The following is a 27,673-nucleotide window of genomic DNA, read 5'->3' as shown; positions in this document are numbered from 1 at the left end:
TGATCGGGTGGATTGGCCTTTTTTATTTGCAGCTATGGAGCAGATGGGAATGGGAACTAAATGTATCCAAATGTGGGGCAAATTATCCCGATACCTGTTCTTCGGTCATTCTTTGTGAGACTGATTAGAGTAGTTTTGGGATTTCGAAATAAAACCCAGAGAGTAGCATTGCATATGCTAATGGCACCTAGCGACGGTGGGGGGGGTTTCCTTCCGAATTTTGCAAAGTACAATGAGGCGCAACCGTTACGTGTACTCCGCAAATGGTTTATGAGAGATACTTCGAAACCCTGGGCAAGGATGGATAGGGCAGTGGCAGGGTGTCCCTTGGAAGGGGTCCTCAGGCTACATAGACAAGATAGGCCTCAGAACACACGGATCAGCCAAGTACTGGCAGTAGTTTGTGATCTATGGGACCGACTAATAGAAAAGGGGAATCTATCTACACGGCCATCTCTGTTTACCCTGCTATTTGGGAACCCGCAATTTCGCCCAGGGAGCGGTTTGGCAGTGGTGGAAACGGGGGTGCTCAAAGTTATGAGATATGATGCAGGTAGGGGAAATCTCTGCATTTTAGGAATGCAAACAATTTGTGGGTTTATCGGAGAAGGATAGGCTGGAGTAGGGGTGTGGCTTGGCGGCATGAGGTAGGAGACGTGTCCCGGGAGCTCCTCCCTGATCCTGCAGCAGATCCGACAGAACTGGCGTGATCTGTAATGAAATATAGCTGAAACACGCAGCGAAGGTGGTGTAACATCCAGAGAGAACACAATAAGGTAAGGTACAATCGACCAGGAATACATTTATCAATGTGAAAAGAAGACTCCGGGAGAGAGGCATTAAATATGCAATGTTGATACCGTCTAAACTTAGGCTTGAACATGGTGGAAGGGCACCGTTATTCCACACACTGGAGGAGGTGGGGTCCTCTCTAGAGACCCTCCGGAGGTCCCAACGAGACAGAGGCAAGAATGACTGAGTGGAGGTTCACCTGTGGAGCTTGTGCAGTGCATCCTCAGAGCATCCTCAGAGCAAGGAATACAGTGGACATTGTGAGCTCATGGCAGCTGAGATGTTACCCATGGACTGGGTTGTCGCGATGACTGGGTCCAAGTGAGCGCCCTCCCAAGCGTGTGCATATGGGTGATTTTATGGTGGTGAGGGAGGGGGGAACTGTCAGGTTGGTGTTGCGGGGGGGGGGGGTTACAGTGAGCTATCACTACCCAGACAGCCAGGCTCCAATTTAAGAAAGGGGGGCATAAGTGGGGTCAGGAGACTGGAGCATGTAGGGTGGGTTTGTTGTAAAGGTTACTGGTTCAAGCAGGTTCGTTGGATTACGAAGTACCACAGTGATGTATAGAATGGTCAAATATGCTATACCAGGTTGAAATGTGACATGGGCATGCAATTAATGGGTCACTTAGAAACATCACATGGAATGTTAGGGGCCTGAGCTGTCCATCTAAAGAGTGCAAGGTACTGCTATACATACAGAGACACTAATTGGAAATAGCGTTCCTGCAGGATATGCATCTGTCATCAGACACAGAATCGAAATTTCGGAAAAGCTGGGGATGTCACCGATATTTCTCTTCTTACTCTTCATATTCTAGAGGGGTGTGTATTTTCAACCATGAATCAGTTGGGTTCTTTCTGACAACAATGGTGAAAGATCAAGAGGGGAGAGGTCTGGTGGTGCAGGGAATAATACAGGGCCGACTATACACTCTATTCAACTATTATGGGCCCAACCAGGACATGCTGGAGGCTCTGGAGTGGATTGACCGACATCTGGGGAAGTTGTCACCCGGGGAGATAATCTGAGTGGGGGATTTCAATGTGGTCATGGAGCAGGGCCTGGATCGCACAAAGGGAGTCCATTGACCGTCATCCAGGGAGGCTGGTAAATTGCAAGGCATGTGTACAACGTGGGAGGTCACTGAGGTCTGGAGAATTGAAAACCAGGGGTCAGCAGAATACACATTCCTCCGTGCACAACTCAGGATCCCGGCTATACTACTTCCTTGTCTCCCATACACTAATGGGTAAAGTGACTGAGGTGTCCATCCTGGCATGTACTCTATCAGGCCACTCACCTGTGTTTTTAGCGGTTGAATTAATCAGTGGAGGGACAGAGAGAACGCCTTGGATATTTAAAAGTGAGGGGCTGACAGATGTGGTATTTCGGGAGGGCCTGACCGGGTCAATACACATTTTTGGAAATAAATGTCGGATCAGTGGAATCTTATCTGACCCTGTGGGAGAGCTTTAAGTGCGTAATTAGGGGCTAGTGCACATCGAGGGAATGCGGGGGTATTAAAACAAATATGTAGTAAAATCGCAAAGGCTGAGACCCATATAAAAGGACTTCAAAGGGGGGGCACCTACACCAACACCCCTGGACCAACCCGAGATCACAAAACACCTACAGTATAGTGAACTGCGGTCCAGAGAAGTAAAGTTTTTTTCCGGGGAAGGCGGCAATAAGACAATATGGGGGAGGGACAGACATCGGGTAGAATGCTGGCTAAAGCAGCCAAATCGGAGAAACCCGGGTATAGGGTGTTGTTGATAAAAGATACACAAGGAACACAAAAGTTAGCAGACTTGGAGATAGTTCAAGAATTCTATCGGTTTTATGGTCAGTTATACTTCTCTCAGGCCCAGGTTTCCCAACACGCGTTAAGTGATTACCTGGAAGAAGTGGCCCTATATTGGTGCACGGAGGAGAAACGGGAGTGGTTGGGTCGTCCTTTGTCTCTTGAGGAGGTGCTCAGGACTATTAGAGCCCTCACAAATTCCCGGTGCTGGACGGATTCACAGCAGAGTTCTGTAAACACTACGCTACGAAGCTTGTCCCCCTACTTGCTGCAGATGTTCCACCAAAGCTTGAGGGATGGCTGGTTACCAGAGTCTCAGAGAGGCGGTGGTAATAGTGCTACTCAAACCAGACAAAACTCTGGACTGCTTCTCCCATCGACCCATATCCCTCATGAACTTGGACAGTAGAATCCTGCCCAAAATACTGGCGTCTAGACTGGCACCCCTGATGAAAAGAATGGTGAAAGCAGATCAGTCTGGGTTCATACCTGGCCGCTCCACCTCTCATGGCCTTCGTAGGATGTTTGGTGTATTATCCGCGGTGCAGCAGAACAAACTAATAATAGCTGCACTCTTGGATACCACAGAGGAGTTTGACTCGGTGGAAAGGCCCTTCCTGTTTGCGGTATTAAGCAGGATGGGGGGTGGGGGAGCAATTTATCTCACTAGTATCATTGCTATACACACTCCCAAAAGCTAAGATTACGGTGAATGGTCAACTCACCCCGAAAATATTGTTGGGACGAGGCACCCGGCAGGGATGCCCCATCACCACTGTTGTTCGCACTGGCAATAGAGCAGCTAGCAGAGACAATCGGGGAAAGATACTTGCATAAAGGGGTTCAGTTATGCAAACAGAGGGTGGTCATCTCTGTCTACGCAGACAATATGGTGCTCTTTGTGTCTGATCCTGAGCACAATCTTGACCTGATTATGCATGACATATTGCTGTTTGGGGATTTTTCAGGGCTCAAGATACATCCCACGAAATCAGTCCTTTTCACGCCGACGGAGGGTGTGACAATACGTAGACAGGTGGGGGATTCAATGGCATGTTGATTATACTCTATGCTTTGGGGCCAATATAGCTCACAACCAGTCAGTTTTATACAAACACAATTATCAGAAAGTGCCGGAACAGGCCAAAAATGCAATGGACAGGTGGATGAACCTACTTCTTAACCTCTATGACAGGGTCTCCTTGGTCAAAACGGTGTTACTCCCTCGGTTTTATACATGTCTCTCCAAGTCAGTCTCATGGGACATGAAGGTAGCTCCGGTGCATGGGGGTGTGGGGGGAACTGGCATTACCTGACTTTCAGACCAATCACAATGTAGCTGAAGCGGGGTTCCTCTTATACTGGTTTGGGGAGCAGGGAGATGGGGAACAGGTAGAGGTGGAAAGGGCGATAGCATCACCATTTTTCCTACGGTCAGTTATCCTGACAGCACCAGATAGGACACCCAACACAGATAATATGGTGGAGCAGACCTCCAGGGCATGAACCTGAATTGAGCCCAAAGCCAGGGGGGAGATCATCTCATCACCATAAGTGCCGATTATTTACATCCCCAGGATTCCCCTCACTAGTGAAAAATGTTATGTCACCGTTACAAAGCGCCTGCGATTGACCTGCTTCCAGGAACTCTTTCCAAATGAGCAATTTATAACGCTAGAGGAAATACGAGGAAGAGAGGAGCCACCAGCCCTGGAGGTGTTTTTGTATTTCCGGCTACAAAACTCTATAAAGCAAGTGCTCCGACCTTCCCCAAGCAACCTGTAGCGGCTCCGATGCTCCATAAAATACTCCAGGGTGCTTGTAACAAGGGAGTGGTCTCCACTATGTGCGCTATATGTCTCGACTCTAGGAGCAGGATGAATTCCTCCCCTCGTGGGAAATGGGAGCTCTCACTGGGATGTGTAAAAGCAGATGACACATGGAGGTATTGCTGTGAAGGCACAAGGAAAGTGGCCTCAACGCTAGATATAAGCTGATCCACTTCAAGTACTTGCACCAGTTCTACCACACACCAGCATTGTTGCACCGGGTCTCCCCAAAATCCCCCCACCCCCCCATTCCTCGGATAGATGCGCACAATGCCATACCGCGCCAGCTAACTTCTTGCACCTGGCGTGGGATTGCCTGCGGATTGCTCATTTCTGCATACCGGTATTTGAGACACAGTGAGATAACAGGGGAGCAGTTGATCCCAAACCCAGTGATGGCATGATTAGGTTGCACTAAATCAATTTCAAGGGGTATGAGGAAACTGGTTCGGTTGCTTCGGCTCCTGGCCAAAAGACTGGTGGCAATGGTGTGGCGGGGGAATCACAGTATCCAAAGTTAAACCAATCGCAAGCCGACATCCTGTATTGCAATGATATGGAAACGGAATACAGTAAACTATCATATTATCAGGTTAACTCCAGAGATATATGGGGCTCATACGTGCATTACCTGATGGCAGGGGCACGGGAGTCGGAGGGGAACCCATCTCAATCTCCCAGCAACCCTGGAAATATGGTCATAGCAAGAGTTGATGCTGCATGACACTCCCATAGACGAACTGGAATTGCAGTAATGACATGCAATTGTGGCGTTGTACTAAATGTAGTAAGACTGGTGAGTTAGAAGATCCACAAATGTGATGCTTAAACAGATTGTACCTAGATCAATGTACTTCCATTTAATGTAACGTACCTGAACCAATGTATAAGGGTTGTATGTTGTAGTTGGCACATTGGTGCCGGTTGTGTTGAAAAATGCCAATAAAAATAATTTTGAAAAAAAGGAAAAAAAGAATAATAAATGATTTTCTGCCAAGTGGAAGAAATGACATCACAACTGCCTGGGGGCGAGTGGGAGGGTCTATCAGAGGGGGAAGGGGTGAAATGTTTCATTTAAAATTGTCAATAAAAATATACAAAAAAATAAATTAAAAAAAAACACATCTCTGTCCCGTCTAGCTCCCCCATGAGTGTGCTGGTCCCCCTCCTAGTCTTATATAACCTTAGTGGTCAGAAAGGGAACCCCACCCCCCTCGCTATCCAGATTAAAATCCTGTGAGAATAGGAGAAAGTTGTGCCATGGGTTTCGCACCCCAGCTCAACTTAAGCTTCTCAAGATCCGCCTCATCAAGGTGTGTTTCTTGGAGGAAGGCTATGTGCACCCCCCACCTCTTCAGAGATCCCAGTCTATCCAGGCGCTTAGCAGCTCTTCCCATCCCCTCGCGTTCCAAGTTAGAATCCATTGCTGCCCCATATTTTAATTTGTGGGATGCCACCCAGTCCCCCCACAGCTTGCCCTACTGTCCACACTCCAATACAGCGAGTCTGCTCGGGCTGGAACCAACCCTCCTTCGCCTCCTTCCCCCCTGCCCTACCTTTCACCCCTCCACTTCCTCAACTTCTTAACATCCCCAACAATTGAGTAAAAACCATACAACTTCCCAACATACATGGTTAAAGGTCTACAATCTAGGCACTCAGCCGTGACCTGGCTCACCTGTGTGAGTGGGAAGACCCTGCCACATGCTGGGGGGGGGTGAGTGGCACGGCAGTCCTGTACAAAGCCACAGGCACGCTGTACCTCGGCTGGCTGTGTGGTAAGCCTAGGACACTTGGGAAGTGTCCCCCAATCGTTTCCCGCCTCTGCCCACATCCATCGTTGCGAGCCTCGCGTAGTTAATTTGCTTAAATTCTGCTGGCGATGACCCAGGGTATCGTGGGTTGCATCCATGTTGGTGTCCAGATTTCTGCCTCTTGCGATTCTGAACGCTCTATCGTCTCAGCCGGCTCTTCTCTCCTTCCCTAGTTACCATTGTGCAATTGTTAGGTGCCATCTTCTGTCATTATGATCCTGCTCCATTCAGTATCCCTAATGGGCTCATGCGTTCCTTCCCAGCCTGGGTGGTCACTACGATATAGTCGTTTGGAAGGCCGCTCCTCACGATTGTGGCTCAGCGAGTTCACTGACCAGCTGCCTTCAGCCTCCCACCATTCCCAAGCTTCCTCTGGAGAATTATAGAACCAGCGTTTATCTCCACAGATGATTTTCAGTCTGGCTGGTTATAACAGCATGTACCAAATCCCATTATCAAAGCTCTGCCGCCGTTGCTGGACATGCTTAGTGTAGTCCGCGAACACCAGGACTGAGGAATTGAGGAGTCTGATCGGTCACTTTAATCTGGCTTTTAGTAGGAGTGCGTCCAGATCTCGGTAGATGAAGGGACTGGCTACTACCAGTCTGGGCCAGGACCCCGGAGCCGGTCACTGTGCTGGAACCCTGTGTACCTGTGCCACTGCAAATCATTGTCACAGGCGCTTTGGCTCCTGATTCTCCTGTAGCCACTTCTCCAGGAACAGCTCCATGGAGTCCACCTCTGTTTTCAGGTAAGTCAACACTATGCAGATTGTTTCTTCGCAGTCGTCCTGCATCCTCTGCGCATGCCTCCAGGATCTTGGTTGCCTGTAGGAGCTTGGAGACTTGATTCTTGAGAATCCATACCTCCGCCTTAGTCTACGAAACCCTTAAATCAGTTGCTTTCTGCATTTCAGTGGGTTTTTGTAGGTCTGTTCGTATGAGGCTCACCTCTTCACCAATTGCTCCTATTCTGGACTCCAAAGCTGTCCTGGAGCTCTGCACAGCTTGCAGGACGTCAGCTATTTCCCCTCCAGGCTGAACACTGGGGGGCCCGAGGGAGGGGGGGGGGTTAAGCTGCGGGAGTCTGAGGCTATGGCAACGGAGCCGTGTATTTGTCCATCTGAAGTTGCCTGCCCCTGCCTCCCATCACTTATTCCTATGAAAGTCAATATCTGCGTGGGAGAGCGGGGGACAACTGCTTTGCATCTATCTGTCGGGTGCAGAGCTTCTGGCATACATGATGCATGTGCTGCAAATGGCGGTTTCCTGAATGTGTACAGCTTTTTGTAATAGTCACAAGTATAGTTTACTAATAGCAAATGGCTGTGCGCCCTTATCTGCAGGAGTCTGAATATGCAGTGAGCAGTTGCTGCTCTATTCCTGCGGCTGCATCACTGAGAAGCCTCTGGAGGGAGTAGCTGCACACTGCCACCTTCCAGTGTTCCTCCTCCATTGCCGAAGTCCCACCAAGCCTTCCCAAAGTTGTCTGAGTGCAGACTCCCAGGCCCCCCCTGCTCACCTATTGATATTCCCTGCTGCGGTCCGCTAACCACTCTCCCGCCTGGAGACGCTTTGCAGCGGGCGCTTCCCCTCCATGCCCAGGACCGCTGCTCCACTGCAATTCTCTGGGAGTTTGGGGAGGAATCAGGAGGAGTCCTTTTTCCTGCCCTGGCTACCAGGTGCAGGCAGCCGGGGTCTCTACTTCTGCCACCTCGGCACACGGCCGCTCATGGTTACCCGATCTGCACTCCGTGACAGCGCGCTGCTGTGCTGGCGTGCAGCTCCGCATCCCAATCCCCCTCAATAGGGGGTGGGGTGGAAGGAGACCACCACGTCCTCCGCTCAGCAGTATGCCGTGCAGGTGCCCCTGGTCTCGGCAGCCTCACTCGCAGCAATCTCCAGTGGGCTCTCTGCCTCACTGCCTTTCATCCTCACAGAGTTTAGGTCATAGCATGCAGTCACGGACCCAGCAAAGTTTATCACCAGACTCCCGGCGTCGTCCTCCGCTGTAGTTGGGTAGCAGGAATTTAGGATGTGTTCAGGATTACTTACAGTGAACGCAGGAATTCAGCGGAGCTAGGACTTCATCAGTCACCTGCTGACCGTGCCCCGTTTTCACAGCATACTTGATCATTTAGGAAGAGTGTTTCATATTTAATCCTACCAAATTATAAAACAGTTGTGTAAGTGAATGAGGTCCTTCAATGAGAGTTTTTTTTTTGTCTCCCTCTGTAACCACAGATGATGCAGACCGTGGGTGAAATATTTATGAATTCGTACTGCACTTAGACTTGCTTCGTCTTGGTAGTCAATTAGTTTTGGCTAACCTCAAGAGAATACTATGGCCAAAAGAAAGGCAACCTGAGATGGACATCGTAAGCAACCTTGTATGCCAAGTGTCATCAAAGGATGTTGTGCATTTAGAGGCTGACTGCTACCAGTAATGTGCAAACACATTTATATGGTGTTGCAAGTGCCTCCTAATGTCTGGAAATATTCAACAGCATGCAAATGTAGAGTGGGAATGTAGTCATCTTAGGTCTCTTCTCACTGCACAGCAACTGAACCCATCGCGATTTTCATATTTTTTTTTTAATACTAGTCACACAATTATTTGCTGCCAAAACCCCCAATTCTTCTCAGAGTTGCTATAATCAGTCTGAGATCACATTCGTTATTGTATTTTTCAAATTGCTGACTCAGTATACAATTTTACATTTATTGATCAAGTACTCCCTTGAAGACAATTTCAGAATTTCTCAAATACTCTAATGAATAAACACATTTAAATATAAGTGTACCCTGCTTCATCAAACATTGCGTTTCGTAGTATGTGAAAAATACAAAATTAAATTGACCAGTTCTGTTGTGACCCCATTCATATAACTTTGTTTTGGTTTCCAAACACAAACCGTCCACTGCATCTCATAGTTGGACATATATTTTTAGTGATTGAATTATGCAAGAACATTCCTTGAAAGGATACTATAACTTGACGATTCAATGGGTTCCGCTGCCGTGTTCTCTCAAGCTGAGCCATTTGCTTTGCTTCCCGGTTTCTTGCTGTAAGGGTGACTTTGAGGTCCTCCTGCAAAGTGCAATAAACATGAATATAGACTATGTACATTGTACACAAAAATGCAACCCAAATGCAAGGTTAGTACAATAAATAGGACAATTCTTTTTTTGGCAAATTAAAAAAACACAAATCTTTTTTATTCCATTTTGTTCTTTTTTACATTACACCACAATACATTTTACACAATTACAGCTTTACTGTTCCCCATTCCTCCCACCCTACACCTCCGTTAAACCCACAACTACAGGTGCTAAAACATATGCTATTCAATTGGCAGCAGAATATTGAACACAGCAGAATATTGAACAAATAAAGCAAGGTTCAGTATGGTGGTGCTTATAGGGCGACGATTGCTACGAGTGACACTGGAAGGAAGTGTACCCCAGGTGTAGTTATACGATGATCCTAAATAGTGCCTGTGCTGGATCAAATGGTTAACCCATCATTTCAGTACAATCGGGGCATGTCATGATGCAGTGGGACCTTCGGTTCAAAGGATATATGATCAAAAAGGGTTACAGTGGTCGATTGGCCTCGTCATGGGTAGGGAGAGAGGCAAAATATACAGATTCCCGGGTTTCGCAGAGTTTCAGCATCTGGACACATTCTTTCACCGCAGAAGGTCTTGTTCTCTTCCATGTTTTAGCTATTAATACTCTGGCAACCAGAGAAGCCATAGCCATAAGTTTCCTTTCCACTTTAATGGGGATTTCAAAAAAAGCAAGTAACCAAGCCACCGGAGAATCACGTGGACAGTCTGGGATAATTTTGCCCACAGTTCTGTACACACCCTCCCAGAATGCCTGTATATATACACAGTTCCACACCATATGCATATAGTCAGCAGGGTCAAAATGACACTGGGGGATCCAGGATGGCCGACGGGGAGACTGCTAGGAGCGCTCCCAGAGCCCCCAGCAAGAAAAGTGGGATAATTAAAGCAATTCCCCTCCCCGGGTTCACCTACTGTTATGTCGTGCGTTTTGCCGGAGGCCCAGCACGAGGGGCTGGCTCCGGTCCAAGAGGCCGCATGGCCTGGAGCGCGGCCTGGGCAGGGGAGATCAAGAAAAGACACACACACACACGCTGGCTCAGCTTCGCCCGGAACTGCCTCCCACTCAGGGGGCGGGGCTTTTATTAACTTGCCCTACGTCACCGCGCTGCGGGACGTAGGGCGGATATAACATTCCTCCTTTATTTCAACATGACCTAAACAACATAAACATAAGCCGCATGCTCAACTATAAAACTTCTGCCACTGCTGGGGAAATTAGCATACATAGTCATTCAGCCTCGCAGGCGGTCTCGTGGTCTTTCTCAGGCTGTACCGCTTCGCTTGTGGGCTGTCCCCGCTCGGCTCGTCAGTCTGCTCACCTTCGTTACATGTGTCCTCACTGCTGGGTAGTCTCGGTGATTGCCAGCTGCAATCCCCCGCAGATTCTTCCTGGGGGTCTTGCGCCGGCACGTCGCTGCTTTGTTGCTCGTTGTCGTCGTGATGTCCTTCGCCATCCGTCCAGAGTTGCTGGGGCACGGGCTTGAACCAGGAAGCGTTCCTTGTTACTTCCCGACCTCCCCGTGTGACCGTTATCATGGTCCCACGCCGGTTTCTGATAGTCCATGGCAGTTCGTCATACCTGGTGTCCATCTTGGATTTTGTGGGATTTCGCAACATGATGACTTGGTCGCCCACTCTGTGGTTGGAGGGCCTTGCTCTTCTCTTGGAGCTCATGTGAGCATTGGCACGTGTTCTCCTCGTTTCCACACGTGCATGGTCGATGTCGTCAGGGGTTCTGCTTGGATGATGGGGAATCGACGAGTTGATGACAGTTCCGAACATAAGGTCAGCAGGTGGTATGCCCGTGGTGCTGTGGGGGGTGACCCGATAGTTCCTTAGGAACCGGAACAGGTCGATCCTCCACGGGCTGGCGTTTGCCTTTGATACTCGGAGTACCTTGTTGATAGTTCTCATGAAACGCTCGACGTCCCCATTAGCTTGCGGCCACCTTGGCATGATATGGTGGTATTTGATGCCCAGTTCCTGTAGGTATGACTTGAATTCCTCCCCTGTGAATGGGGGTCCATTGTCACTCTTAATGGTCGTGGGCAGCCCATGGGTGGCAAACATCTTTTCTATCACCGGGATGACCACCTCCGCGGCGGTGGACTCCAGTATCTCGACCTCTGGATATCGTGAGTGGTCATCGATTGCCACCAGTAGGTGTAGACCCTCTCTGATTTTGCAAAAGTCAATGCTGATCGCTTCCCATCGTGCCCGGCCACGCTCGGCCGATAGGATCGGTTCTGGGTCTCCACTCGTTATTTGGCAGGGTAGACATGTGTTCACTAAGTCCTCCACTCGATCGTCAATGTGAGGGAACCAAACCCTGTGTCGGATCCGTGCCTTTGTCCTCGCAAGCCCTTGGTGTCCTTCATGCGCTAGGGCAACTATCCTGTCTTGCAGCCTTGGGGGTATGATGATGCGGTCACCCCTTAGCAGGAGCCCTCCCTCAGTGATCGAGAGGTCTTGTCGAACCGTGAACATGCCTGCTAGGAACGCCTTGGCCCCCTCGGTTCTGTTGCGTGTATGCGACATGAAGTCTTTCCAGTTGCCTGACAGGATGGCATCTTTTACCAGATCGCAACATGGGTCATTCTGGGTTTCTGTTGTAATGTCCTCGATGTTTATCGCTTTGGGCCTCATGGTGTGGACCACTTGACAGATGTGCTCCTCCGTTTCTTCGGCGACTAACACTTCCTGCTGGGTGGCTGGTCGTGGGTGTCTCGACAGGAAGTCCGCGGGGTTGCCGCTGCCCGGTTGGTAGACAAGTTCGAAATCATATTGCTGGAGGTGTAGCAGCCACTTGGTGATTCTGGCTGGTGGGTGTGCCGATGACCCAATGAAGATTGGTAGCAGGGGCTTGTGGTCGGTGATCGCCGTGAACTTGCGCCCATATAGGTACATGTGGAAGTGTCGACATCCCCATAGAACGGCAATTGCCTCCTTTTCTATGTGGGAGTACCTTTGTTCCGTTGCTGTGAGCGCCCTGGATGCATAAGCAATCGACCTTTTTGTACCCGCTTTCGTGACCTGCATCAAGATTGCTCCGAGTCCGACTGGGCTGGCGTCCACAAATAGTTCTGTCGGGAGGTCCGTGTCGTAGTAGGCCATCTTGGTATCCGTTGACAGGGAGTCTTTTATGCTCTCAAATGCCTCCTGGCATTCGGTCCCCAGTCCCACTTGGTGCTGGCCTTTGTTAGCTCCCGCAGTGGTTCGGATAGTGTTGCTAAGTTCCGAATGAATCTGCCACAGTAAGTGGCCATACCCAGGAAACTGCGCACCTCGGTGGGAGTCGTGGGGGGGCTGGCAGCTTGTATGTCCGCCACTTTCTGGGGATCAGGCGATATGCCGGTGCGGTCGAACCGGTATCCAAAAAACGTTATTTCTGGTTTTAGGAATTCGCACTTCTCTCGATGGATTGTGAGTCCGGCGCTTTCCAACCTGCCCAGTAGTGCCTTCAGTCTCACGATGTGTTCCTTGATGTCTGGTGCATGTATCAGGATGTCATCGCTCACGTTCAGTACCCCTGGTATGCCTCGGATGACCTCCTGGATGGTTTGTTGAAAAACCTCTGCGGCCGACGATATGCCGAAACTCAGGCACTTGTACCTCCTCAGGCCCAAGTGGGTTGAGAACGTGGTGATGTAGCGCGATTCTCTGTGTAGCTTCAGCTGGTGGTACCCCGCCTTTAGGTCTACCTTCGAGAACACGCACGATCCCGTGAGGTCAGTGATGATTTCATCGATTGTCGGCATTATGTGTCGCTCTCTCTTTATGGCTGCATTGGGCAGGCGCATGTCAATGCAGATCCGAACTTTCCCTGGCTGTTTGGGCTTCCGGGTGACCACCATTGGGGAAACCCACGGTGTTGGTCCCGTGACTTCTTCAATAATACCAGCGGCTTCGAGTGACCTTAACTCCTTCTCGACTTGTTCCCTCATGTGGAAAGGTGTCCGTCGGTGTCTTACTGCGCGTGGTTGCACTGACTGATCAATATGTAGTTTGATGGTCTTCCCTTTGAGACAGCCTATCCCCCTCTGTAGCATGGGGTGTTGCCTGAGAAAGTTCTCGACCTCGGATGTGTCGTCAACGTGGCATATGAATTTTACCACGCCCAGGTCTTCAGCCGCATCTCCGCTCAACAGGCTTTCAATTCCCGCCTTGACGACATAGATCTTCGACCACAACTTCTGTTCGCCATGCTCAAGCGTGGTGCGGAACCTCCCGATGACTGGTAGAGGTTTCCGACTGCCGTAGGCAAATAGTCGAGTGTCTGTGGATGTTAGCTCGGGTCGTGGAGCGAGGGTTCGGAAAACGGTGGTTGGCATGACGTTTACCGAAGCCCCCGTGTCGATGGTCATTTGTATGTCCTGGCCTTGTAGGTTGACCATGCATTTTCGTCGCCTGGCGGTTCTTTTCGACTGTGCTGGCCCTTGGTTTAGTGTCGATACTAAGTACACCTTTCGGCCCTTTCCTTCATTCTCCGTGCCTGCTGTTTGTCGTAGGGCTGAGAGATCATCTCCTTCTTCCGTCGAGGAGTTGACTACCGCTACCCTCCTCACGCTGGCTTGTTTCTTTTTCTTCGATGACCCTTTCTCCTGGTATCCTTGCGGGGGCTGCAGTGGCGTGTTCACGGATCTGCACACTTTCGCGTAGTGATCCTTCCGGCCACATGCTCCGCACGTGGTGCCTTGCGCCGGGCAGTTTCGCCTTCCGTGCCTTTGGCCACCACACCATCCACATTCAGTTGGTCCTGGTGCTCGAGGCTGCCACCTGTTCTGGGTGTAACCGCTGCCATATTCGCTCCTCGTTGATTGTCTGTCCGAGATTTGAGCCACCATCGCTGTGGACAGTGACGGCTGGAGTTTTTGTAGGGTCACTTCCATGTTGGCGGCCCTGGAGTGGGCAAGCTCCCGCTGTCGGCCCAGTTCCAGGATGCGCTGTAGAGGGATGCCCTTTTCACTGAGCACGAGACGCCTCAGCTTCTCCGAGTGAATTCCATTTATGATTTGCCTCCTAATCTCCCTTTCAGTGTTCGTAAACTCACACGACATGGCCAGCTTCCTCAGCCTCGTGTGGTAGGCGTCGAGAGTCTCGTCGGTGGCCTGGATGGTCGTGCAGAAGATAAAGGTTTCATAGTCCGGATTTAGTTGCGGGAGAAAATGTGCAGTTAGAGCGTCCTTCGCACTCTGGTATGCATCTTGGCCGTCGTCCACATCCAGGGAGTTAAAGATGCGCAGCACCTCGTCGCCCACACTGAGGAGTAGATGAGCCTTCATTTTTCTGGATGACGTGACGTCCTTACATTCCATGGCCATCTCGAACTTCTGTAGCCATAGCTGCCATCTGGGCCCACTGGACGATGGGTCAGTGAATGGGTCGAATGGTTGGATCAACGTCGACGAACTTCCTTAAGTGCGAGGCGGTGGTGACGCCATGGATAGGTTTGCCGCCATTCTGGACGGTGTGGATGGTCCAGGGGTAGATAGCCCAGTCGCCATGGTGTTGCGTGCGCTCGGTCGCCGAGTGTCTGCCCTTCGGGTTCGTGCGTGCCCTGTGGTGATGCAGCGTCCTACCGGCACATGTGCTCCGATGGATTGGTGCAGGAGACGACGTGCTGGTGGTGCCCGGGACGACACGTGAAAAAAAAACTTTTTTTTCTTTTTTTTTTTTTACCCTCTGAGGATGAGGTGTGGAAAGAGGGAATGAAAAGAGAAAAAAATAATTTTTTTTTTTTTTTTTTTTGAGGGTGGGGGTCACGTGGTCGTGGGGCCCCCACCGGGTGTCCAAAAATTTACATGGAGCGACCGTGTTTGTGCGAACTCGCGTTGGAGCGCGTGGATGCTCGCTCACTTCCTCGTCGCCATTGTTATGTCGCCATTGTTATGTCGTGCGTTTTGCCGGAGGCCCAGCACGAGGGGCTGGCTCCGGTCCAAGAGGCCGCATGGCCTGGAGCGCAGCCTGGGCAGGGGAGATCAAGAAAAGACACACACACACACGCTGGCTCAGCTTCGCCCGGAACTGCCTCCCACTCAGGGGGCGGGGCTTTAATTAACTTGCCCTACGTCACCGCGCTGCGGGACGTAGGGCGGATATAACACCTACCTGCTGGGATTCGGTGCCGCGGTGCTTGGTGTCGGTGTGGAGCAGGGGTGGTGCTGCCTCTGTCCGAGGTGAAGAGCGCCACCGCCGAGGAGAAGGTGGCCAGACAACGCGGGGCGGCACAGCCTGCGGTGTGCGTCGGTGGAGCTAAGCCCGCACTGTTCTGGGCAGAGGGGCCACGGCTGCGGGGGAGAGAGGCGGCGCTGGCAGAGAATCGGAGGCCTGGGTGGGAACTCACGGTGTGGGTCCGCCTCTGCTCCGGGGATCCGGCCCGGCTCACGGCCGCTGTGGTGAGCTGAGGCAGAGGCGCCCTCCAGGGAGTGGAGAGAGGGTGGCTCCGGGCCCTCGCAGAGGAAGGGGGAGGTAACCCCTGCGGTGAAGGGCGAATCGGAGTAGCTCCAGTGGAAGACCCGGAGCTCCAACGTTGGAGAGGGACTGCCTCAAACCTCGCCAGCGGGGAGAAGCGGACGACCAGAGGAGCGGGCCTGTTGCAAGCTGCGGCGGGGTGAGCTGCGAGGAGGTGTCTGCCTGCACTGTTAGCAGGGAAGCGGCAAGGAGGCAATCAGAGTGACAGGTGAGCATGGGGAGCAGGAGAGGGGGCACGGCCTGACTATTCTTAAAAAAATAATAATAAATACGCTGTAAGGTCCTGTGCAAGTGCCGGTCCCTTGCCCCCCCACCTCTGAGCCCCCCACCTTAAATTGGGACAGTGAGCGGCTCGGAGAGAGAGGCAGGAACGGGCCAACCACCCCAAGGGCTGCGCAGAGTGAAAATCTCTGGGAACTTTCAGTATCAGGAGGCCCAATCCTGCCCAGGGTGCATTAGCAGAGGAACCTCTGGGCCAGTTATAAAGGGTCCCAGGACACTACAGGGGCGATCTTGGACAACAGGAGGGCACAAAGAGTCCAGAAGTGCTGGGAAATATGGCTAGGAGTGCACTCAACCCTGTGGTCTAGGGGGAAAGTTGTCCGGAGTTCTAGCAGAGCCCAGGGAGGAGTAAAGCCGTGGAACGAAGAAGAGCTGGACTCAGGCGAAGGAAACAGCAGAGCTAGGAGGGCCCAGCACTGTTTAATATGTCCAAGAACAGAGGAAAGGCTCCAGGGACCCTGGCGAAAGGGAATAAAAAATCCCCAGAGGGTATGCTTCAGAGACTGGAGAAAGGAAGAGGGAGCATCGCCCGAAGGAAAGAGGGAGACAGGAGCGAGGAGGGGACGGACCTGGGAGAAGACCAAGAGGATAAAAGGGTCACAAAGAAGCTACTTGAGGAGTGTTTCCAGACTTTTGGCGACAGAATGGCCAATGTAATGCAATCGCAACTTGATAAGATGAAGGAGGACCTCACGGGGGCGATCCGTGAGGTGAAGGTTGATCTGACCAGTCTGGGTACAAGAGTGGATACTAATGAAAGGGCTCTCCAAGATTTAGCAGAGGACTCTCACAAAGTGCAAGAATGGGTGGAGAGCCTTGCCAAAGCCACTAACAACCTGGAGCTTCAGACCGTTTGGATCACCAAAGGGTCAGGGCTGACCTGCCAATGGGGTCACTGGGGTTGGAAAATGGCACTGCCTCCGAGGAGGAGGTTCGGGAGGGGCTAGAGGCTGGCAGTGCATACCCGGTGTGGGGGGGGGAGGGGGTTATAGGTCTGGTGGGGGGGAAGCAGGGTATGGGTCTTGGTTCTATAGATAATGGGTAGAGCGATGAAAATATTATCCCTGAATATCAGGGGTTTGAACTCGCCGGTAAAGAGGAAAAAAAGTGGAGCTAATGCTGGCAAAAGAGAACCTTGACATCATATGATTTCAAGAAACTCACATACAAGAGAAAGATCGGCAGAGGCTGAGGCTGAAAGGGTTTAGCCGCCTTCATCAATCGAATGCCATGGGGAAGAAGGGTGGCCTCCTCATAGCCCTGAAAAATGGTTTAGACACAGCTGTCACAGCCTTTTCCTGGGTGTGATCAGTGGCAACCCTCTATGTTCCAAACACAGGGCAGGACTACTTCATACAAGCAATGTTGGGTAAATTGGAGAGGGCTGCTAAGGGTAACATAATACTCACAGGGGACTTCATTTTTGACTTGGGACCTGGCGAGAGATAGGAGCGTGAGAATTTTTCAAGCCCAGACTAAGCAGTCTAAAGAGCTGTAGAACAAAATGGAGAACTTATCATTGGTTGACGCATGGCGGGCAAAGAGGGGAGGAGATAGCGTGTATACTTTTTACTCTGCTGTGCATGGGTCGGCTTCCAGGATAGATTATGTCTGGTTGGAACGTTCCCTGGTAGGTAGGCTTAGGGAGATATAAGTAGGCACAATCTCGATATCAGACCACGCTCCGATTGTGATAGCGCTCGCATTCCCATCGCAGGCGGCGGGGCTGTGGAAATGGAAATACCCCTCTCACATATTTAAGGATGAGGTGTTACGAAAGGAGCTGCGCCAGGAAATTAGCCAATATTTTCAGAGGAACGATACAGAGGGCATGGACCCAGGGATAGTCTGGGATGCCTTTAAAGCCACCATTAGGGGGACGATTATTGGGATCAAGGCTTAGGAGGGACAGGGAGGTTCGGAAGCTAGAAGAAGATTTGGAGGCTATTTGAAGGCAGTAATGCCTTTAGACCTTTAGACCCTCCACAGAGACTAGGAGGAAATATAGGGTGATCAAGGGCCAATTGGAAACGATAATCTCGACCAAGGCGGAGAGGGCACTGTTGCATCTCGAGCAGAAGTAATATGTGAAGGCCAACAGGGTAGATAGGCTATTGGTAAGAAAGCTGAGGAGCGAGGAAAAGGATAGAACGATACTGAGAATTAAGACGGTAGCGGGAAGAGAGGTCAAAGCGGTCCAAGAGATCAAAAGGGAGTTTGTGTGTTACTATTGGGAGGTTTATAAATCGGACAGGCCAGCGGAAGGGAACCAGGGGACGTATTTGGAAGGGTACCACCTCACTGGGATCAAGCTAGCGGACAGGGAGGAGCTTGAGAAAAACTTAACTATAGAGGAGGATCGCAAGACCATTGCAGCTCTCCCTCTTAACAAAGCTCCAGGGCCTGACGGCTTTACAGCAGACTTTTATAAAACGTTTAGGGACGTTTTGGCCCAGCGTATGGTAGCTCTATATAATGAATTTGGGGGAGGGAAGGGGATAACCAAGTCTATGGAGGAGGTGAAAGTGGTACTACTCCCTAAGCAGGGGAAAGATCTTACAATATATGGGGCCTACAGATCGATTGCTTTGATCAATCTGGATGTGAAGATCTTTACTAAGATTCTGGCGTCCAGACTGGAACCCCCTCCTCCCATCCTTAGCGGAGTCTGACCAGTCCGGATTTGTATGGGGGAGGCAAACGCATGATAATACCAGGAGATTGCCCATATTATACAGAAAGTAAACACATCTAAGATGGAGGCTATTGTGGTGGCCCTAGATGCTGAGAAAGCGTTCGATAGGGTAGAATGGGGCTTTCTCTTCAGCACCATGCGTAAGATGGGATTTGGGGGAAAATGTATGGGTAAGATGGAGGTGAATTATCGTAACTCCACGCTGCGCCTGATGATCAATGGGTAGGCATCTGATCCGGTGGTGGTATCTAGAGGCACGAAGCAAGGCTGTCGCCATTACTCTTTGCGATATATCTGGAGCCGCGTTTGTGTAAAATCAGATTCCACCAGGCGATTAAGGGGGTGATGTTCGGGGGAAGAGCACATAAGGTGGCTGCCTTTGCAGACGACATGTTGTTGACCCTGACAAACCCCCGGGAGTCACTGGACGCGGTAGAGGGAGTTTGGCTGGGTTGCAGGGCTACGGATCAATAAAAGTAAGTCAGAGGTGCTGTGTCTACAGATGTCCCCCGGGGCGGAAAGGGAGTTAAGGAAGAGCTTTGATTTTGCCTGGGCGCCGAGTAGGAATAAGTATCTGGGGACTATCATTACGGGGACAATAGAGCATTTGTATGAGGCAAATTATCTCCCGCTACTGAGGAAAATCAAGGGGCTGCTCCTGGGCTCGGGACCGCTGGCCGTGTCTTGGATAGGCAGGATCAATGCCTTAAAGATGGTTATCCTTCCAAAACTATTGTATCCGTTTATGGCGCTACCAGTTAGGGTTCCGGCTCCCTTCTTTAGAAAGTTAAGCAAGCTCACTCAGGTTTACATATGGGGGAACAAAAAGCCTAGAGTACCCCGGAAGCTGATGCAACTGCCCAGACACAGAGGAGGCATGGGGAGCCAGACATGGTAAATTACTACCGGGCAGCTCAGATGAGGGTATTACGAGAATGGGCGAAGGACGACAGGGGGAAGGTGTGGAGGGAAATGGATAGGTCAGTGGTAGGTAATGGACTGGAGGGGGTTTTGTGGCTTCCCCTGGAGGACAGGCCTAGGAGGATGTACTGCAGTGCAATAGAGACGCTGGTAGGTAGGTCATGGGACGAAGCGGTGCGCAGATCAAGGATTACCACCTTTCTTTCACCTCTCACACCCATCTTTGCTAATCCTCAGTTTGCCCCTGGGCTGGGAGTTGACTCCAACTTCGATGCATGGCAAGTGGGGGGCTGTAGGTGCCCAAAGTACCTCTATCAGGGGGGGCAGGTAAGAGACTTCCTTACCTGTAAGAGCATCTTCGGGGTAGGGGAAGAGGAGCGCTTCCGATGTATGCAACTAAGACATTGGGCCCTACCTCCATCTATAAAGGGAGCGGCCACTAGGGAACTTACCCAATTTGAGAAATAGGTCACAACCAAAGCAGGGGACAGACACCTAGTGGGGGATCTGTATAGGCTGCTCGAGGAGGGGGAAGGGGCGGGTGCGTGGAGTTTTATTTCCAACTGGGAAAAAGAAACCAGGCAATCAATTACACTAGAGCAATGGCAATCCCTGTGGTCGAACATTCCCAAGTTGACGAACTCCCTACAAATTCAAGAAATTTGGGTGAAGATGATGTACCAATGGCACCTTACACCCTGTAGGATAGGTAAACTTTATCGGTCTAAGAAAGCCCTGTGTGGAGGGCAGGGCTCCTGGGAGCATGTCTGGTAGCAATGCCCAAAGGTCGCCTCGTAATGGGACAATGTTTGTGAAGCACTTCATGACATGATGGGCGCAGACATCGCAGGAGGCGCAGATACAGGGCTGTTTATCATGGGGCTGGGTGGTACTCTAAACAAGCTGCGGACGAGGGCCCAAAAGAAGGTATATCTGACCCTGGTGATGGCAGGGGCACTGGTAGTAGCACAAAAGTGGAAGGCGAAAGAAGCACCCGCGGAACATGACTGGGTAGGAAGGGTTTGGACCTTGGCAGCGCTGGAGAAAGTGACATACTCGATAAGGGGAGAACACCAGCTGTTTCTTTTGGATTGGGACTTGGTTCTGCAATTCCTTAAAAGAGACTCCAGGGCGGCCTGGTGCCTGCGTAGCATGAAGCTTCTGGGCTTGGTGTAATATGGAGCTGGGGATGGGCTCAGGGTGGGGAGGGAATAGTTTGAAGGATAGAAGGGGACCCGGGAAGCCCCAGATGGTGGAACATGGAGTGCCCGGCAGCGTGGAGAAGGGGCTGCGGGGGACTAGCGAGGAAATTACTTTATCAAAGGACAGAACCTAAGAGAGATGCACCATGATCTGGGGTTTGGGGGGATAGGGGTTGTTTGGGAGGGGGTGGGGGGGAGTTGGGGGGAGTATGGGTTGGTTTGTTAAGTAGATTACAAATGGCAATAACAAGTTATATGAAAAAAATGACACTGGGCAGGCAGATATTCTCGTGGGGTAGTATTTATGCAGTTGTACAGGGGAAAGGTACGACTGATGCATGAACTTAAACAGGAGTTCTTCCGGGTCATTCTGCAGACCACCAACCATTGGTATTCCGTCAGAGGCGTGCGCAACCGCCTATCCCACCTGGCTCTAAACAGCACTTGGGGAACCGGGGGGAGAGATTTAATGAGTTTATACAGTGCTCAGATTACGCCAGTGAGGAAGGGGGCAGGGGGTGTACGTCACAAACTGGGCTAAAAGAGAAGGAGCGGGTATCAACGGGAAGTCATCCCACAGCCCCCGAAGTGTTTACCGCAATCTATAATAAAGCAGCATGGAGGCAGCATTCCATGGACCTCGACTCTTCAGGGAGTCCCATTGTATAAACCTGCCATCCTGAACTATATCGCAGAGGGAGTGGACACTCAACTTCTCAAAGTGTGTTTTAAAGATCCCCTCAGACATGAGAGGGAGTCCATGAACCGAATATAATGCATAGTCAGGGTGGTACTTACCTCTCGTATCTGTTCGAGAGATCACAATCCCACACCCACTGCGTCACATCTATGGGCTGGATCTCCACCCTGAGGATTTGTCTGGGAGTTCCCCATAGCATGCCCTTCAGATCGTCCGGTTGAGCCACTACCCTTTCGAGTCTGATGTGCGACAATTCCGCAGAGGGATGCCACCACCATATGTCATACTGACTGAGCAGCGAGAAAATATATATAGATTCACTAACAAAAAACATTGTTAAAAGGGACGTTATGTTTAAGTTGCACTACTACGAACCTATCCCCTTTACTAAAAAAACTATGCTAAAGGAAGGGTCTGGTTACAGTGGCCTACTAAAAACCTATCAAATTCAGTGAAAAAACGTTGTTGAAGTGACGCTATACTTCAGTTGCCCTAAGAGCAACATCCACATGCTAGAATCCAAAATGAGCAGCCACTGCACAGTGTTTTTCATTAATTTTCAATCAATGTATTTAGAACTCTGCCAAAACCCGTAAGCTGTGGCTCGTGAAACACACAGCCAAAACTGCATCCTCTGTTTTTCTGTTAGACAAATACACTGTGTACCACACCCAGAAACCTTATTGACCAATCCCGTAGTCTCTACAGGCCCATTTGTATGGCCGTCTGTTAGGCAGAAACCTGTGCAGTTCCCTTAGGGACCACTGCAAAAGATTGGTGTTGGCAGTAAACCCACTTGGTAGCAGTCTGTACCACCCAGGTTTACCTGGTAGCTGTGGCTAAGCAGTCAGACTTCCCTCAAGAGAGTTAGGCAGTATGCAAAGTATACTCAATAGGCACTCAGATACAATAATACAAGCAAACACTGACCAGAGCTTTGGTATCAAAGTATATAATTATTTATTTAAAAACACACAGTTGAAACACTCCAGCACTCTTATTGTAAAATATTCTAAACAGTTACTATTATGATATATACACCCCTTTTTCCCCATTAGAAAATCACAGTAAAACGCCACTTATTTTCATACAGAGGTGAGTGCTTAACTAGATTGCACTCTAATAAGTTTGTGAAAAAGGGAGGGAAAAAGACAGAATAGGAAGAGGTACACCACTCTACGATTCCAGAACACTGTTAGCAAGGTAGAGAGCAAAAAGTCACTGGCGAGTCAAAGTCCAAAGGGTGGGCCCACTCTTAGAGAGAGCAGAGCACAAATGCGCCCAAGATCACACAGTTACACTAGGCTTAGAAAGTCTTGCAGAGGGTTCAGAAAAGCGTTGAGAGGCTTAGAAAAGTTTAGCCAAGGTGTCCCAGGCTAACCCAGGTTCGAAAGCCGGGGGCTAAATCTACCCCGTACAGTCGGTAGCAAGGGAAGCCAGGCGGGACACGGTACCTTAAGTGGGAAGGATCCTCCAGCGGTGGCAGTTGTTCCTGGTAGTGGGTGCAAGTTGCGTCATCGTCCAGGGGAAGAGAAGATCTCGACTTGGAGGAAAGATGAAGATCGTTGCACTACCAGGGCAGAAAGCAGCCGCAGAGTTTTCCGGTTAAAGGTGGTACCTTTGTCTCGCGGTCGTGGTAAAACGTGGTATCCCGGTTGCCGGGGTGCTTGGCACAGGCAAAGCGGCCACGAGATACGTCGGGAAAGTGAAAAGACGGTGAAACTGGTTATCCCCACCAGTCAAAGGAAGAAGACTCTCCGGCGGGAGATCTCGGTCGTTGGGAAAAGTGGTGAGGCAGGCCAGCAGGGCTCCACCGGTGATGGTGTCGTGGCAGGTCGGCTCAGCTTCTCCCTCGTCGGATTCTTAGGTCCTGTGGCGACTTCTGAAGTTCCAGTCCCCAAAGCCCTGCTTTTATGCAGCAAACCCCCATTCACTCAGCCTAGCTGTCACTCAAACATGCTAAGTGGTGAGCCGGCCGGCTCACCACTTGGGCCAATCAGGACAAAGTGCGACTTGAGTTGCCTAGGCAACTCAGTCCAGGGTGCCTAAATTCCCCTCCACCCCTCCTAAGTACCTCAGACACAGTGGCACCACTTTGGAGGGCTTCTGTGGAGAAGCCCGCCAAAAAGTGGAACAAAGGGCTCGACTTGGGTTGGAGTCACAGAAGAGAACACAAACGCCATTTTAGAATCAAGTTTTGGCAAAAAAATACCAACCAGAGAATTAATATTAATTAAATAAACCGGCGGTATGTTCGAGGCTACCGTAAATAATTAAATAAAGATAGTAGCTTAAAATAATGGGAAATCCCATAGGAAAATATTCGCGGTTGAATATAAAAAGTAGTATCCACTGCCACCAGCCAAAACTCGATCAGGGGGGATGGAGACATGCCCCCTCGACTAACAGACCCTGGGGCAATCGAATTGCCCCAGCCAGTACGTCCACAATATGATGGTTGGTACTGGTTCTGTTCAGAATTTAAGACTAGTAAAGTCAATGGTGACTTTACATGCCCGGGAGACAGCCAGTCCCAGGGTATGGAGTCTATACTGGGGGGTCACTATGACACCCCTGTGTTACTGCATTGAGGGTGCTGTGTAACACATCACAAAAACACATGAAACCCTATGGAGTAAAAGACCCCTTAGCCCATTAAACACTTCTAGATCCAAAGAAACACACTCAAATCATGCCCAACAGTGAGGGTAAAAGAGTCTCATTCTTGGCAGGAGAAAAAAATAAACCCCAAAAATCCAGCAAAGCTGCTGGGGGACTCACTAGGTTAGGAAATTCAGCCTAAACAGAGAATTATCCCTAACACCGTCATCTGCAAAAGGAGCGTATGCGACACATGCAACCCTGCAATTATTGCGATGTCCGCGGACTTTTCGTGCGGTGCGCGTGTGGGATTGGGGCAATAAATGTCAACCAGGGTAAGAGCCTTTTTTAAAAAAAAAATATTTTAAGTGTGCTTCCATAGAAACACCTGTTTCTGCTGTTTTTATAAGTATTTTTGTGTTTTGTACGTCAGCTCACATTCTTACAAAAGGGTCTTCAGTGCAGCCTGTAGATTGTGAAACAAAATATTATTGCCACTGGTCGACAAAGACATGCCATTTGCTTTGAAAAGGTGTATATATCAAGAACCAATGTTCTCATTCTCACAGGAGCCCAGCAGCACTCAAGAAGTTACACATGCTTCCTCTGGCTGGCGACAGGAATCATTCGAATAGTCCCATACTATTCTCAGTGGTATAAATGAGCAAAGCACCTTGGCAGTGGGAAAAATGCGCTTCACTGCTTTCATCAACTTCTTCTGTTTTTTTTCTTCCCACCCCCTACCATCAAGTGGCACTTCAGTGGTGCTTGCAACATTTTCATTTACCCATATCATACATTGTAATGTCGAAACTGGAGCTTTACTTTCCTTCCGGCAATGCTACGAAATGTTTTCCCCACTAACTGATCGCCTACATAAATCGTAAAGCTACGCCACCAAAACAGCACTGCATGTATCTTACCAACCTAAAGCAAGTTTACAAAAGGTCAATGTCTGCACAGCTGTGCTTCTGGCTGGGCTGCACTACTGCAACCAGCTCTTTTTAAATCTGCCCGCTTCTACTCTCCGCCCTCTGCAACACATACAGAAGAGGACTACGCGACTTGGGATGATATCTCCTCTGCACTGAAATGTCTGCAATAGCTCCCAGTGGCTGTGAAGAATAAGGTGAACACCCTCTGCATTATGCACAAAGTCTTCTGGGCCCTGGGACCTCAATACCTTCAACTCTCACTTACTATACATCTATGTGCTCGAGCTCTTCCCTCATCCGTCTCTAACTCGCTCAGGGTCAATCGCTTCTGCAAACAACAAGTTGGTTGTAGATGTTTTTTTTTGGCTGGGGCCTCCCTCTGCAACAGCCTCCCTGCCTCCCTGAAACTTGAGGAGAACCATTGCTGGTTCCGGAAGCACCTCAAAGCCTTTGTCTTTGAGTCTGCTTCTCCTCCACTCCCCGGCTGACTGCCTGGCGTAAACTGATTCTGCACTGGTTACCTGGCGACTCTGATGTCGAGCCAAGGCCACCTCCCCCGACCAGGCGCACCCCTGCACTGTCTTTCTAGCAAACCCTGCACTTGGGGACTGTTTTCTGTATCCCTAACAGTTCCTGCACCACCTGATGTGTACATTTATCCTTGCACTTGGCACAATCGGCCCGTATTTTTTTACTTATTGTCATTTCTTCTTCTAACCATGCACCTTCCCCTCGTCCCACCCATGCACTTGGGCAAAGTAAGTCAAACCTGCCCTAGTAGGTTCGTTGTCTCTGTCTCCCCTCCGTTCCCCAATCCCTTGTCTTGTTGCGCATTGCTAAATGTATGTATAGGCACATTACACATGCCATAGCATACATTTGCACATCATATGATATGATATACACAAAATGAATTCATAACAATAGGATGCCAGCCTCTTACCTTGTACACGGCACAGGTTTTTTTCCCCCCTGCATTACCCCACTTACTGCACACGTTGCAAAAAATATAGCTCACAAACAGCACTGCATTCATGTTACAAACCTCAAACAAGTACATACAGTTCATGCATACACCCAGGATGGCTGGCCATTACTTTGCCCACTTCCACCATAGCCTTCTGCACTTTTGTACAAAAAGACCTTCGACTACACTTTTTGCATACACACCACAACCACAAACTAGAATGGGGGAGTGTCTTTCGCTTCACAGTCCTATTTCCATGGCTACCATCCTGAAAACGGCAGGATGTGGCACATGTAATCCTGAAAGTACAGCGTAATCCGCTGAGTTTTTGTGCTAGGAAGGGGTTGGGGGGAATTGGGAAACAGGGTAGGCAAGTGGGTCTTTAGTGGTCCCTCTGAAAAGGTTTTATGTTTTCTTTGTTTTTGTGTTTTGTATGAGTGTGTTTTTTACATGCTTGCAAACCACCTTTTTTATTTTTCTCTTTATATGACTTTGTTCGCTTCTCTTTCATGTTTTACCGAATTAAGGGCAACGCTTTGTGCACAGTGTACAAGAAAATGGTAGTGCCAATGGCGGTCAAAGAAATGCCATTTGCATGAAAGCAGTGTATGTTTTGGAAATTCATGCTCTCATAGTGGGTGGACAACATGCCATCAGTGAACATAAATGCAGACATGCTTCTGTTCGTAAGACACCTTCCGAGCTGTGGCTGGGGACAAATTACACCAGCATGGTCCCATACTCCTGTGGGGGGAATGGGTGAGAAAACTACCTTGGCAGTGGGAAAAATCTGCATCACTGCAGTCATCAACTTCTTCAAGAGACGGGGACAACGTCCATATAACATGCAACCCAAATGTAGATCTCCATAATGCACCACAACAACTTCACCTGTAACGATGGAGGCCACATATCTTCAAAGGTGAACCATCCCACCAAAACTGCACGCATCAAGACTGCCCCACAAAGCGTCCACTCCTTCCAACCCAAAATTAACAGCAACGCCTCTTTGCGCGGCATACCTGTACACATCTTGTACACATGCATCACCCACGATCAGCACTGTGCATCTCTCCATGTCCACCAACCTCATTACACAGAGTATTGGGAGAAGTAGTACCTCCCCTTCCTGTGACCCACACCTTTGCCACATGATTCCATAATTCCCACAGTTCCATTCGGATGCCCACCATGCAGAGAATGGCAGGATGTGGCGCGTGTTCTTTCCCAGCTACAGCGAGGGCTGCACCACAGTAAAACAGGGGCAGTCCTTCTCCCCTCTCCACTGTTCTTCCAGCACTCCCTCATTGACGATTGTGAAATACTCACGCATGCATGCATGCACCATTCACAGCCAAGAAGTCTACATTCAACACTAATTTCTGTACAGCCCTCCATATTTACTGTTCAACACTCCGAGTACACGTCTCGTGTGCTTCCAAAGCACCTTCCGTACAAAGGTGTGGGAAAAAAGCCACAATATCAGCAACCAAAATCGGCCAGAGTGGCACCCATCATGC

At 50.0% G+C, this 27,673-nt stretch overlaps 1 protein-coding gene across 1 annotated transcript in view; it reads right to left on the bottom strand.

The window, feature by feature from the left end:
• The window catches only part of CIBAR1 (CBY1 interacting BAR domain containing 1), a 956,902-nt gene that overhangs the window by 443,771 nt on the left and 485,458 nt on the right, over positions 1-27,673 (bottom strand). The window contains exons 4-5 of the mRNA XM_069621350.1: positions 9,232-9,333; positions 7,089-7,094 (exon numbers count right to left, since the gene is read on the bottom strand). Coding sequence (XP_069477451.1) covers positions 7,089-7,094; positions 9,232-9,333 — 108 coding nt within the window. The remainder of the gene's footprint in view (positions 1-7,088; positions 7,095-9,231; positions 9,334-27,673) is intronic.

The sequence above is a fragment of the Ambystoma mexicanum genome, chromosome 5q, assembly GCF_040938575.1.
Source record: "Ambystoma mexicanum isolate Mex_15411 chromosome 5q, UKY_AmexF1_1, whole genome shotgun sequence".
NCBI lineage: Eukaryota > Metazoa > Chordata > Amphibia > Caudata > Ambystomatidae > Ambystoma > Ambystoma mexicanum.
This window is presented reverse-complemented; position numbering and strand designations above follow the sequence as displayed.